The sequence below is a fragment of the Rhinoderma darwinii genome, chromosome 5 (assembly GCF_050947455.1).
Source record: "Rhinoderma darwinii isolate aRhiDar2 chromosome 5, aRhiDar2.hap1, whole genome shotgun sequence".
NCBI classification, from domain to species: domain Eukaryota; kingdom Metazoa; phylum Chordata; class Amphibia; order Anura; family Rhinodermatidae; genus Rhinoderma; species Rhinoderma darwinii.
The window spans coordinates 317048826-317063382 of record NC_134691.1 but is presented as its reverse complement, the minus strand read 5'-3'; the positions used below and the strand labels follow the sequence as shown (position 1 = coordinate 317063382).

Here is a 14557-nt window from a genome sequence, read left to right as displayed (position 1 = left end):
TGTTTACTTTGAAATCGGGGAAAAATATTAAGATTTTTTTATTGAAGTACATGATGGCTATTTAACCCCTTAATGACTGGGCCTGAAAAGACCTTAAAGAGGCTCTGTCACCACATTATAAGTGCCCTATCGCCTACATAAGGAGATGGGCACTATAATGTAGGTGACAGCAGTGCTTTTTATTTAAATAAACAATCTATTTTTACCACTTTATTAGCGTTTTTAGATTTGTGCTAATGAGTTGCTTAATGCCCAACTGGGCGTATTTTTACTTTACACCAAGTGGGCGTTGTACAGGGGAGTGTATGACGCTGACCAATCAGCATCATGCACTCCTCTCCATTCATTTACACAGCGCATAGGGCTCCTGTTAGTTCCTTATGTGCTGTCTTATACTAACACATTTACAATACTGAAGTGTTTAGACAGTGATATAGAATAGAGGGGTTCCTCCAGCTCACCTGAACATTGCAGTCCCACTGTCAGTAGCGCTCGGGTCCTCGTGTCGGCACACGCAGTAAATGGACGAGAAGGAGAGAAGAATGGATCCAGCGCTGAGACCAGGTAGGTTTAAAACGGAAACTTCTTCCAAGATTTATTGGTGCAAGTAACAAAAGGGAGTGAGTTAAAAAGTAGACAAGCAGTGTTCCTTCTGGATACGGTGGCTAGTTGTGGGGAATAGGCGGGTGCCTACGCGTTTCAGACGCGATCTGCGTCCTTAGTCATGGCTTCCTATCTTTAGACAGTGAATAGACATTCCACAGGATGTCTATTCACAATCTCTGCACTTCGTTACAGTTTCTATGGTAGTTACAGCAGAGGAAGCGTGATCTCGTTGCAACCTATCATCTACCGCGTAATCTCGCGAGATTACACGTCCTCTGCTGTAACTACCACAGACAAAGTAACGAAGTGCAGAGATTGTGAATAGACATCCCGTGTAATGTCTATTCATTGTCTAAACACTTCAGTATTGTTAATGTGTCAGTATAAGATGGCACATAAGGATCTAACAGGATCCCTATGCGCTGTGTAAATGAATGGAGAGGAGTGCATGATGCTGATTGGTCAGCGTCATACACTCCCCTATACAACGCCCACTTGGTCTAAAGTAAAAATACGCCCACTAAGGCATTAAGCAACTCATTAGCATAAATCTAACAACGCTAATAAAGTGGTAAAAATAGATCGTTTTTTAAAAAAAACAAAAACATTACTGTCACCTACATTATAGCGCTGATCTCCTTATGTAGGAGATAGGACACTTATAATGTGGTGACAGAGTCTCTTTAATGACCAGCTAAATTTTTCTGGTTTTGCCTCTCTGCTTTTCAGCAGCCATAACTTTTTTATTTTTTCATTGACATGGCTGTATGAGGCCTTGTTTTATGCGAGAGAAAGAGCATTTTTTTTCACACAGTTTTGAGAAAAAATTTTTTTTTACTGCGTGAACACTGGCGTAGCTATAGGGGTCGCAGCGGTCACAATTGCGACCGGGCCCCGAAGCCAGGGGGGCCCACGGCCCCCCGCACCACATCAATAAAAAGTTACTATAGTAACTCGGGCCACGGGCCCCTGTTACTATAGTAACATACTTTACTTACCTTCCTGGTTCCGGATCGCAGCGGAGGTCCTGACACAGCATCGAGACGACAGAACTCCCGCCGCGGCCGAAGAGGACGGTAAGGTTAGCCCTGACAGGCGGGGTCCGACTCCCGGGACCCGCCAATCAGCTGTTTTGAAGGGGCCGCAGCACTCGTACGAGAGCTGCTCCCCTTCATTCCTGTCACTTCATTCCGGTCACACTGTGAATCCGTGTCGGCGATTCACAGTGTGAGCAAGTAGTGAAATGAAGGGGAAGCAGCTCTCGTACGAGTGCTGCGGCCCCTTCAAAACAGCTGATTTGCGGGTCCCGAGAGACACATCAGCTATTGATGGCCTATCCTGAGGATAGGCCATCAATGATTAGGGACTGCACAACCCCTAAGTCTACGATGTAGCAGGCTTAGGGGGCTCATGAGACAGGATCACAGATTGTGTGATCCTGTCTGCTGGGCCCTGTATCTAAGCCAATCACATGGTAGGCTTGGATACATGGCCCATGCGTGATCCTGTCTGCTGGGCCCTGTATTTATGCCAATCACATGGTAGGCTTAGATACATGGCCCATGCGTGATCCTGTCTGCTGGGCCCTGTATCTAAACCAATCACATGGTAGGCTTAGATACATGGCCCATGTGTGATCCTGTCTGATGGGCCCTGTATATAAGCCTACCACACTGTAGGTTTAGATACAGGGCCCCAGCACACAGTAATCTTATACTGTATAAGATTACTGTCTGCTGGACCCTGTAGCTAAGCCTACGTTGTGGTAGGCTTAGATACAGGGTCCCACAGACAGTATCACACATGGGCCCTGTATCTAAGCCTAACACACGTGTTACTAATCATTTTTTGTGTGTTTTCTTACAGGTTCGGTCATTGGACTACGTCGGATTCCAGGACTACTTCGATGACAGCTTTTTTTTTATTATCAATAAAATGGTTAATGAGGGTTGTGTGGGTTTTTTATTTTATTTCAATAAAATATTTTTTCCATGTCTTTGTGTTTTTTTTTAAACTATATTACTACCGCCTTAGTAATGGCCGCCGGCTGATTGACAGCATCCATTGCTAAGGCGGGGCTTAGTGTTAGCCGGTGCAGAGGCGAACACTAACCTCCTTTATTACCCCGGTACCCACCGCCACCAGGGGTGCTGGGAAGAGCCGGGTACGATCCAGTACCTGACCATCTGTAGTGATGGTCGGCCACTGGGGTGGCCGCAGGCTGGTATTATCAGGAGGGGAAAGGCCAAAAACAGTGGCCCTTCCTACCCTGGTGATGCTAGGCTGCTGCTGCTTTATTGTATCTGGCTGGTTATTAAAAATGGGGGGGACCCCACGTCATTTAAAAAAATAAAAAATAAAAAATAATTGGAAAGAACGATGTCGGGTCCCCCCCAATTTTCATAACCAGCCAGATACAACACAGCAGCAGCAGGCAGCATTACAAGGGTGGGAAGGGCCACTGTTTTTGGCCTTCCCCAGCCTAATACTACCAGCCTGCGGCCACCCCGGTGCCTGCCCGTCACTACAGATGGTCGGGTACTGGTTCGTACCCGGCTCTTCACAGTACTCCTGGTGGCGGTGGGTACCGGGGTAATAATGGGGGTTACTGTAGCCTCTGCACCGGCTAACATTAAGCCTCGCCTTAGTAATGGAGGTTGTCAATCAGCCGGCGGCCATTACTAAGGCGGTGATAATAAAGTTTAAAAAGATACAAGCACATAGAAAAAATATTTTATTGAAATAAAAAAACAACCCTCATTAACCATTTTATTGAGAATAAAAAAAACGCCGTCATTGAAGTCCTGGAATCCGAAGTCCAACAACCGAACCTGTAAAAAAAACACAAACACACAAAAATAATCAGTAACACATAAAGAAGCAAAATTATTATTCTTACCTATCCTGGGTCCAGCGCTGGAGCCGCAATGTCAGCGAGCTGGGCCCTGTATCTAATCCAATCATGTGTGATACTGTCTGCTGAGCTGTGTATCTAATCCAATCATGTGTGATACTGTCTGCTGGGCCCTGTATCTAATCGTATCTTGTGTGATACTGTCTGCTCAGCCACTGTATCTAATCCTATCCATAGTTTGTAGGGTCGTAGTGCTATAGATATGCTATGCTGTCTCATATACACACTTTTTTTTGGGCGGACACATATGTATTGGGGCTATTTCCCTGACATTTTAAACCCTGAGGGTATGTTCACACAGCAGCGTCTGTTACGGCTGAAATTACAGTGCTGTTTTCAGGAGAAAACAGCACCGTAATTTCAGCCGTAATGGCATGTGCAGGCGTCTTTCGCTGCGTCGATTACGGACGTAATTGGAGCTGTTTTTCTATGGAGTTCATGGAAAACGGCTCCATTTACGTCTGAAGAAGTGACAGGCACTTCTTTGACGCGGGCGTCTTTTTTACGCGCCGCCTTTTGACAGCAGCGCGTAAAAAAAAATGACCGTCGGCACAGAACATCGTAAGACCCATTCAAATGAATGAGCAGATGTGCCAACGCTTTTGAGCCGCATTTTCGGACGTAATTCAATGCTAAAACGCCCGAATTACGTCCGTAAATAGGGTGTGTGAACCCAGCCTTAGTGACGCCCACGGCTGCTAGTGCTGTATTGTTGGGTCACTTAGGAGACCCAGCGATGCAGCTGAAAGCTGCGGACCGTCGGCCATGAGAAGTTTGCGGGGGGCCCAGTAAGAATTTTTGCATCGGGGCCCATGAGCCTTTAGCTACGCCCCTGCGCGTGAATATAGGAAAAAGCGATTCTTGGCATTGTTTTTCTTGTTTATTTTTTATCCTGTTCACGTTTCACGCTAAATAACCCATTCGATTAATTCTTCAGGTTATTACGGTCGTATAGATATTTAATATGTGTAGGTTTTTTTGCTTTTATTTAGTGTAGGGGCAATAAAATATATTTTATGCAAAATAATGCCTTTTTTTGGGACTTTTTTTATTTATATATTTTTTTGTTACTTTTTTTTTTAATCCCATTAAGGGATAACTTTATTTATAACTTTATTTTTTACTTTTAATGTATTAGCATACTCCTGTATGCTAATACATTACACTGTGTCACTATGACACAGGCTGTTAATCGGACAGGACATAGTGTGCCCGAAAAGCAGGCAAACGGAACATTTCCCAGGAACATTTCCCAGGGCTGACTGCAGAGGGATTCCCCATTGTTTGATCGCATCACCGGAATCCCGGTGATGCGATCAAAGAGGGGAATTCCCTTTGATCATGCTGCGGTCACGGACCGCGGCAATCAAAGGGTTAAACAGCTGGGAATGGAATGTTTTCCGAGCCCAGCTGTGTTCAGCAGGCTTCTCTAAGATCAGGAGCTGTTAGGGTATGTGCACACGATGAGAGGCTTTTACGTCTGAAAAGACAGACTGTTTTCAGGAGAAAACAGCTGCGTCGTTTCAGACGTAAAAGCTCCTCCTCGCATTATGCGAGGCGTCTTTGACGCTCGTAAATCTTGAGCTGCTCTTCATTGACTTCAATGAAGAACGGCTCAAATTATGTTGCAAAGAAGTGCCCTGCACTTCTTTGCCGAGACAGTCAATTTACGCGTCGTCGTTTGACAGCTCTCAAACGACGACGCATAAATTACAGGTCGTCTGCACAGTACGTCGGCAAACCCATTCGAATGAATGGGCAGATGTTTGCCGACGTATTGTAGCCCTATTTTCAGACGTAAAACGAGGCATAATACGCCTCGTTTATGTCTGAAAATAGGTCGTGTGAACCCAGCCTTAGTTACAGCTCCTGCTTAGAGGATGAGTGCTCACATGAGCGCTCATCAGCCTCGTCTACAGTGACGCCAAAAGACGATGTTGTAGGCTGGGGACCTGCACCGCCTGCCGTCAAAAGATTGTGGGCGGTCATTAAGGAGTTAAATTGCAATCAAGAGAAGCACTTAGTATGCCCAGAAAAACCCCAAGAATGCAAAAACTCTGGGCCTGGGCAGAGACTTGGGATTCTGCATATGATTTTATGAGATACGATTTTTAATCTTGTGAGTATGATTAAACATTCCTTGACGAGAGCGTGCATTAAGAGGAGAATCTGCGATATGTGATACTCCTCCTGTCCCTGCATGGCTTTAGATGACCTCATCATTCCCCATTCCCCTTGTTAAGGGGCTGTGACCATACACAGTCTGACAGTGTACAATTATCACTGACACTATCAGACTGTGTAGGGACACATCCTATTGATGAGGGGAATGGTAAAACTCAGTTGTCAATTAAGCCTGGGCTACACAGAGACTTTCTCTAACACTACTGATTGATTTTAACTATCAAGTTACCATTCCTTTTGTCGATAGAGAGTATAACTTCACAGTTTGACATTGTCGGCACTGATTCAGCTGTGACAGAGTATGTAGGGACACGTCCCAATGATACGGCAATGGTAACACCCATTTGCCAATTTATTCATAGATTTTGATATGTTCCTCTATTATTTAAAGTGGAAATGTATAAATAAATAATTAAACTAGGTGTTACCAGTTCACTTGTCAATGGAACCTGACCCTACATACTCTGACACTGTTCAATCAGTTATAGCAGTGTCAGATTGTAAAGGGACACACCTTTTTAAAACGGGAATGGTAACACCCAGTCGTAAATGTATTTATACATTTTCCAGAGGACTAACAGGGGAGCGTACCGAAATGTATAAAATAAAAAGGACAAATGGGCATTACCACTCCCATTGACAATAGTACATGTCGCAACATACTCTGACACTGTTCAATCAGTGCTGACAATGTAAGACTGTGAAGGGACTTCCTCTATTGACAAGTGTAATGGTATCACTCAGTTGTCAATTTATTCATACATTTCCAGGAGGAATAATAGAGGAATGGAACAATGCAGAGCTTTAAAGGAATAGTGTCGACAAAAAAATATTTTTTATATCAGTTTGATGTTAGTGTTTTATAAAAAACGTTTGTATTTATTTGTGTGTGTGTGTGTTACTTTTTTTTATTTTTTTACTTTTTCTTCCCTATGGGGGCTGCCATTTTTTTTTCCATTTCTGTATGTGTCGATTAACGACACATACAGACATGGAATACGGCAGCTACAGTCCCATAGTGAATGCGAACGGGGCCCGTTCCATCCACTATGGTGTACACCGTCTGTGTGGGAACGGCGCATGCGCCGCTCCCACACAGTCCAAGTTGAACTGAGCGCCGTCCGGCGCCATTTTCCTGTAGACCGGAAGTCGCGGTCGGACAGTAAGATTACTACTTCCGGTCACGGCTTCCGGACTTGTGCACTTGGAGCAGCGGCAGCAGACGGAGCGGACGGACCGGAGGGAGCAGCGGCGACAGGAGCAGGTAAGTGATTTCTATGTATGTTCGTGTTTCAGTGTGTTTACTACTGTATGTTAACCTTCTACACTGTGTGTTAGCTCAAAAAATGGCGACACACAGTGTAGGAGGTTAGACCATTCAATCCCCTCGTTTCTCAGGATAAAGGAGGGGGGGATTCTGAGAGCTCACTAGAGCGAGGGATTTTTTCCCAATTTTGCAGCATAAAGCAATGTGGTTGCTTTACCACATGCAATGCTGCAATTTTGGGAATTGCTCCATCTAGTGACCAGTGCTGGGAAATATTATAAATTAGAATCTAATTTATAATATTTCCTGACTCATGAAAAAAATAAAAAAAATTAGAACAATGTTTAATCACCTACACACTAATTGTTTAACTAAAAAAAAAAAAACATTTTTTGCTAACAACACATTCCCTTTAAGACAAAAAGACAAAATGCTCCAGCATTTTTATTTTATGAGCGATACAAGTATGTACTAAAGACAGGGGCGTAGCTAGGGGGGCAGGCGGGGCATGTGCCCCGGGCGCAACTTAGAGTGGGGCACAAGCGCCACCTCCTCCTGCACTATAATTGTACCTGTGTCTATAGGACACAGGTACAATTAGAAGCAATGAATGGCCGGGTACGTTCTGTGCCCGGCCATTCAGCTCTTTTGTACGAGTGAAGCGGTATCGCGCTTCCGTCGCTGAAAGGCGCTGACTGACAGGGAAAGTCATTCTGTCCAGCCAATCAGCGCCTTTCATAGACGCTTCGTTCAACCCACAGAAGACCTGCGCAGAAGAGAGCAGGTCTCCATTGCTGCCGGCCGGCGTGGGAGCGGGATTAAGGTGAGTTTGAATAGTTTATTATTTTATTGTAATAAAAAAGTGTGTGGCTTTATCTACAGGGGGAGCTTTATCCATGGGGGCTTTATCTATAAGGGGGCTTTATCTATGGGGGGCTTTATCTACGGGGGGGTTTATCTACAGGGGGGTTTATCTACAGGGGGGCTTTATCTACAGGGCGGGCTTTATCTACAGGGGGGGGGCTTTATCTATGGGAGGGCTCTATCTACAGGGGGGCTATATACTGGGGTGGGCTATCTATGGAGCACCATATACAGGGGTGGGCTATATCTACAGGGGGCTATATACAGGGGTGGGCTATCTATGGAGTACTATATACAGGGGTGGGCTATATCTACAGGGAGGCTATATACAGGGGTGCGCTATCTGTGGAGCACTATATACAGGGGTGGACTATATGTGGAGCACTATATACAGGGGTGGGCTATCTGTAGAGCACTATAGGGGGAGCTATTTGTTGGACACTATATACAGGGGTGGGCTATATGGGGCACTATCCATGGGGGGTACAATCTACAGGGGGTGCAGTGTGTGTGTGTGTGTGTGTGTGTGTGTGTGTGGGACACGGTGTATGGTGCTATTATAATTAGAGGTGCAGTGTATGGTGCTATTATATTTAGGGGCACAGTGTGTGTGTGTGTGTGGGACATAGCGTATGGTGTATGGCACTATTATATTTAGGGGCGTAGTGTGTGGTATAATGAGAACTTTATCTTTATTTATAGGTGTAGAAATGTTGGAAAAGTGGGAAGCTGAAGACATCTGAGCGGCAAACTGCTGCAGAAATGAGCTGTGACAGGGAGAATTCATCATAGAGCTCTGGATCGGATGGAGAAAAAGAACTAGAATCTGAGATGTCACCGGTGAGTCACATAATGTAAATGTTTATTCTGGCTCTAATCAGTAATGTAGTCACTGTATGATCTGCAGCGAGATGATGGTGGTATGATTATGATATGATTTATTTTTTGTGAAACAGCAGCTCCCAGCATATCCTTACCATTGTTTGGGCCATGCTGGCAGGGGTTGCACTAAATTGAGCTGTATTTGTGCTGGTGTTGTATTTATGTACTGAGCTTTGTTCTGGTGCTGTATATATGTACTGAGCTTGGTTCTGGTGTTGTGTATAGAACTATATTGCTTGTAAAATGTGCAAATGTTTTTATGCTCGAGTTACATAAAAAGAAATGTGGAAAAGAAATGCCACGTCTTTGATTGGTAGAGAAAACAAACACGGCGAGGGGGAAGGAGATGTCGGGAAAGAGGTCGGGGGGGCGCCAAACTGAATCTTTGCCCCGGGTGCTGGAGAATCTAGCTACGCCTCTGCTAAAGACATGTCCGTACAAATGACACGTCCTCTTTAAGCATGTGCTGTATTCCTCTTTTTATTAGACAAATTATCTTACCTTGTACAGGACATGATAGAAAAAAATATGGTGACAAAATAAGTAATAGAAAACAACGGGATTACAGTTTTGGTTGTGCCATCAAATTCCTGCTGTCGTGATAACGATGTATAATAAGATACCTAGTATAAAAAGAGAATGTTAGAATATTTTATGTTTCAGTGAGTAAAACACTAGTAATAAAGACAACCATTATGCTAACTTAAGAGTATACCCTGGCATCTACCATTGATATCCTACAGTGAAAGTATCACTGAGGCTCTATTTATACTGGCTTTTTTTTCTACAGGTCATTTTGTCCCACAATTTTTACAGAGAAATTGATTTCAAATAAATTTTCTCAGCTCCATGAAGTTTCTATTGCTATGCCAACCAGAACAGCCTTGTCCACTACACTACTTACCCAGCAAAAAACAAAAGTCTAAAACATATGTCAAATGTTGGGGTGGAAGCTTTGATGAAAATGTGAATAAAGCCTAAAGTACATTATCAACGAAATTCAGAAAAACCAAGGCTCAAAAGAGTTGTAAGTTCAGAAATAAAAACACTACTCAAATGCAGGATGGCTCTACAACAATTATACTAAGTTCAAACTTTGTATGTATTTTCCTGCTTTTTTGTGCCCTGCTTTTTTTTCAGTGTGCAGATAATATATAAATATGAAAGAGATCTGTAAAAATTATATTTAAAGTGTTCTACCAATTATAAAATCGCTACACATAAATCAAAAGTACAAGCGAATATAATAAACTTTGTAATATATCTTACTAGAGAAAAATACCTCTTTCTCTACTTGAAAAAAGAGAGACAAGGCGCTCCTCTAAGGTAATATGATAGGACAACTGTATTAAACAGACGAGAGTGCAAACATTGATTATAATGCACACTCACCTTTTTTGGTTGTGCAGTGGCGTCGGCAAAATGCAAAGTCAGGGCGTATCGAGTACATAGACTCAGTGGATAGGCAGTCTGCTGGCCTTCGGAGTAGGCACCGGGAGCTGGTACTACCAGCAGTTTCCGATGGGTATAATGTTTGAAGTACAAGGGAGAAAGAAATACTCCTAAATAAAGGCCCTCTTGCGCTGTGTCAAGTTGCAAGATGTTCGGTGATAAAAATCTTCCTCACATTGATGTGAATAAAATGGTTATTTATTCTATAAAATACATAGGTAAAAATATATATAAAACATGCTACGCATTTCGACCCAGTACCTGGGTCTTAATCATACATATGGAAAGCTCCCCCTGCTTGTGGTTTAAATACCCTAGTGCTAGATATCACTTCTGGGTTATAGGTAAAGGTCCAAGTTCAAAGTGGGAATGGTTACATCCTGTTGTATTGGAGTTATTTTAATTGCAAACATTTATTTGTTTGTTAACCCCTTCCCGCTCCTTGACGTACTATTACGTCATGGCAGCTGTATCGTTCGCGCTCCATGACGTAATAGTACGTCACGGGAGTAACGGCCGTTTCGGCCGTCCTCCCGACACATACAGGAGCTGTGACGCTGCTGTCTTGTTCAGCAGCTGTCACAGCTCCTACAGCGGGGACCGATCGCTGTGTCCCCGCCGATTAACCCCTTAAAAGCCGCGTTCTATAGAGATCGCGGCTTTTTAGGGGTTAAGCTGCCATCGCCGGCCTGCTACGCGATAGCGGCCGGCGATGGTGACTATGGCAACCGGACACCAAACAATGGCGTCCGGCTATGCCATAGACGGAAGCCTAGTGGGTCCTGACAACGTCAGGACCCACTATGCTTGCTGTCAGTGAGTAGCTGACAGTTCTAATACACTGCACTACGCATGTAGTGCAGTGTGTTAGAATAGCGATCAGGGCCTCCTGCCCTCAAGTCCCCTAGTGGGACAAAGTAATAAAGTTAAAAAAAAGTTAAAAAAAGATGTGTAAAAATAAGAAAATAAAAGATTTAAAAGTAATAAAAGTAAAAATCCCCCCTTTTCCCTTATCAGTCCTTTATTATTAATAAAAATATATAAACAAACAAATAAACTATACATAATTGGTATCGCCGCGTCCGTAACGGCCTGAACTACAAAACTTTTTCGTTATTTATCCCGCACGATGAACGCCGTAAAATAAAATAATAATAAACCGTACCACAATCACAATTCTTTGGTCACTTCACCTTCCAAAAAATGGAATAAAAAGAGATCAAAAAGTCGCATGTACCTAAAAATGGTACTGATCGAAACTACAGTTCGTTACGCAAAAAATAAGTCCTCGCACGGCTTTATTGATTGAAAAATAAAAACGTTATGGCTCTTAGAATAAGGTAACACAAAAAGTGAATGATTGTTTACAAAACGTATTTTATTGTGCAAACGCCATAAGACATAAAAAAAAACTATAAACATCTGGTATCGCCTTAATCGTATCGCCCCGCAGAATAAAGTCAATGTGTCATTTATAGCGCACGGTGCACGCAGTAAAAAAAAAAAGAATAAAAAAACAATAGTAGAATTGCTGTTTTTTAGTCACCACGCCACCTAAAAATAGAATAAAAACTGATCAAAAAGCCGCATGCACCCCAAGAAAACTACAATGGATTCCTCAAGGGGTCTAGTTTCCAAATTGGGGTCACTTTTGGGGGGTTCCCAATGTTTTGGCACCACAAGACCTCTTCAAACCGGACATGATGCCTAATAAAAAAGAGGCCTCAAAATCCACTAGGTGCTCCTTTGCTTCGGAGGCCGCTGCTTCAGTCCATTACCGCCCGAGGGCCACATGTGGGATATTTCTCAAAACTGCAGAATCTGGGCAATACGTATTAATTTGCGTTTCACTGATAAATCCTTTTGTGTTATAAAAAAAACGGTATAAAGAGGATTTTCTGACAAAAAATGCTCACTACACCTCTAGATGAATGCCTTAAGGGTGTAGTTTTTAAAACGGGGTCACTTCTTGCGGGTTTCAACTGTACTGGTACCTCAGGTGCTTCTGCATACATGACTTCGCACTAGAAAATCCCCAGTAGGCCAAATGGTGGTCCTTTCCTTCTGAGCCCTCCCATGGGCTCAAACGGCAGTTTATCACAACAAATGGGGTATTGCGGCCCTCAGAACAAATTGCGCAACAGAATGGGGTATTTTGTTTCTGGTGAAAATAAGAAATTTTCAGCCAAAACTACATATTATTTGAAAAAAATAATTTTGTTTTCATTCCCAGCCCAATTCAAATTAGTTCTGTGAAAAAACTATGGGGTCAAAATAGTCACAACACCCATAAATGAATTCCTTGAGGGGTGTAGTTTCCAAAATGGGGTCATTTGTGATTGGTTTCTATTGATTTGATACCTCTGGGGCTCTGCAAATGCGACATGGCACCCGAAAACCAATCCAGCAAAATCTGGACTCCAAAGAACACACACAGCGCTCCTTTCCTTCTGAGCCCTCCCATGGGCCCAAACGGCAGTTTATCACCACAAATGGGGTATTGCCGCACTCAGGACAAATTGGGCAACAAAATGGAGTATTTTATTTCTTGTGAAAATAAGAATTTTTGAGCTAAAATGACATATTATTGGAAAAAATATATTTTTTTTAATTCCCAGCCCAATTCAAATAAGTTCTGTGAAGAAACTATGGGGTCTAAATGGTCACATTACCCATAAATGAATTCCTTGAGGGGTGTAGTTTCCAAAATGGGGTCACATCTGGTGGGTTTCCATTGCTTTGATACCTCTGGGGCTCTGCAAATGCGACATGGCAGCCGAAAACCAATCCAGCAAAATCTGGACTCCAAAGAACACACAGCGCTCCTTCCCTTCTGAGGCCTCCCATGGGCCCAAACGGCAGTTTATTGCCACAAATGGGGTATTGCTGCACTCAGGAGAAATTGGGCAACAAAATTGAGCATTTTGTTCCCTGTGAAAATAAGAAATTTCGCTAAAAAATTACATCTTATTGGAAAAAATGTCATTTTTTTAATGTCACAGCCCAATTGAAATAGGTGCTGTGAAAAAACTGTGTGCTCAAAATGCTAACAACAACAACAACCATAAATGAATTCCTTGAGGGGTGTAGTTTCCAAAATGGTGTCACTTTTGGTGGGTTTCCATTGCTTTGATACCCCTGAGGCTCTGCAAATGCGACATGGCACCCGAAAACCAATCCAGCAAATCTGGACTCCAACAAACATATAGCGCTCCTTTCCTTCTGAGCCCTCCCATGGGCCCAAACGGCAGTTTATCACCACAAATGGGGTATTGCCACACTAAGGACAAATTGGGCAACCAAATGGGGTATTTTGTTCCCTGTGAAAATAAGAAATTTTATTGGAAAAAATGACATTTTTTTCATTTCACAGCCCAATTCAAATAGGTGCTGTGAAAAAACTGTGCGGTCAAAATGGTAACAACAACCATAAATGAATTCCTTAAGGGGTGTAGTTTCCAAAATGGGGTCACTATTGGGGGATTCCTACTGTTTTGGCACCTCAACACCTCTTCAAACCTGGCATGCTGCCTAAAATATATTCTAATAAAAAAAGAGGACTCAAAATGCACTAGGTGCTTCTTTGCTTCTAGGGCTTGTGTTTTAGTCCACGAGCGCAGTAGGGCCACATGTGGGACATTTCTAAAAACTGCAGAATCTGGACAATACATATTTAGTAGTGTTTCTCTGGTAAAACCTTCTGTGTTACAGGAAAAAAAATGAATAAAATTGAAATTCCGCAAGAAAAATGAAATTTGCAAAGTTCACCTCCACTTTGCTTTAATTCCTGTGAAATGCCTGAAGGGTTAAAAAACTTTCTAAATGCTGTTTTGAATACTTTGAGGGGTCTAGTTTTTAAAATGGGTTGTTTTATCAGGGTTTCTAATACATAGGCCCCTCAAAGCCACTTCAGAACTGAACAGGTACCTTAAATAAAAGGCATTTGACATTTTCTTAAAAATATGAGAAATTGCTGTTTATGTTCTAAGCCTTGTAACGTCCAAGAAAAATAAAAGGATGTTCAAAAAACAATGCCAATCTAAAGTAGACATATGGGAAATGTGAACTAGTGACTATTGTGGGTGGTATAACCGTCTGTTTTACAAGCAGATTCATTTAAATTCTGAAAAATGCAATTTTTTCAAAATTTTCTCTAAATTTTGCAATTTTTCACCAATAAACACTGAATATATCGACCAAATTTTACCACGAACATGAAGCCCAATGTGTCACGAGAAAACAATCTCAGAATCGCTTGGGTAGGTTTAAGCATTCCCACGTTATTACCACATAAATTGAAATATGTCAGATTTGAAAAATGGGCTCTGAGCCTTAAGGCCAAAACTAGGCTGCGTCCTTAAGGGGTTAAGTAGCATGGAGTACATTAC

The 14557-nt window shown here is 42.6% G+C and overlaps 1 protein-coding gene across 1 annotated transcript in view; it reads right to left on the bottom strand.

Moving 5' to 3' along the window:
- Window positions 1–14557, bottom strand: part of LOC142653010 (patched domain-containing protein 3-like) — a 33230-nt gene that overhangs the window by 12185 nt on the left and 6488 nt on the right. The window contains exon 2 of the mRNA XM_075828717.1: window positions 9219–9340. Coding sequence (XP_075684832.1) covers window positions 9219–9340 — 122 coding nt within the window. The remainder of the gene's footprint in view (window positions 1–9218; window positions 9341–14557) is intronic.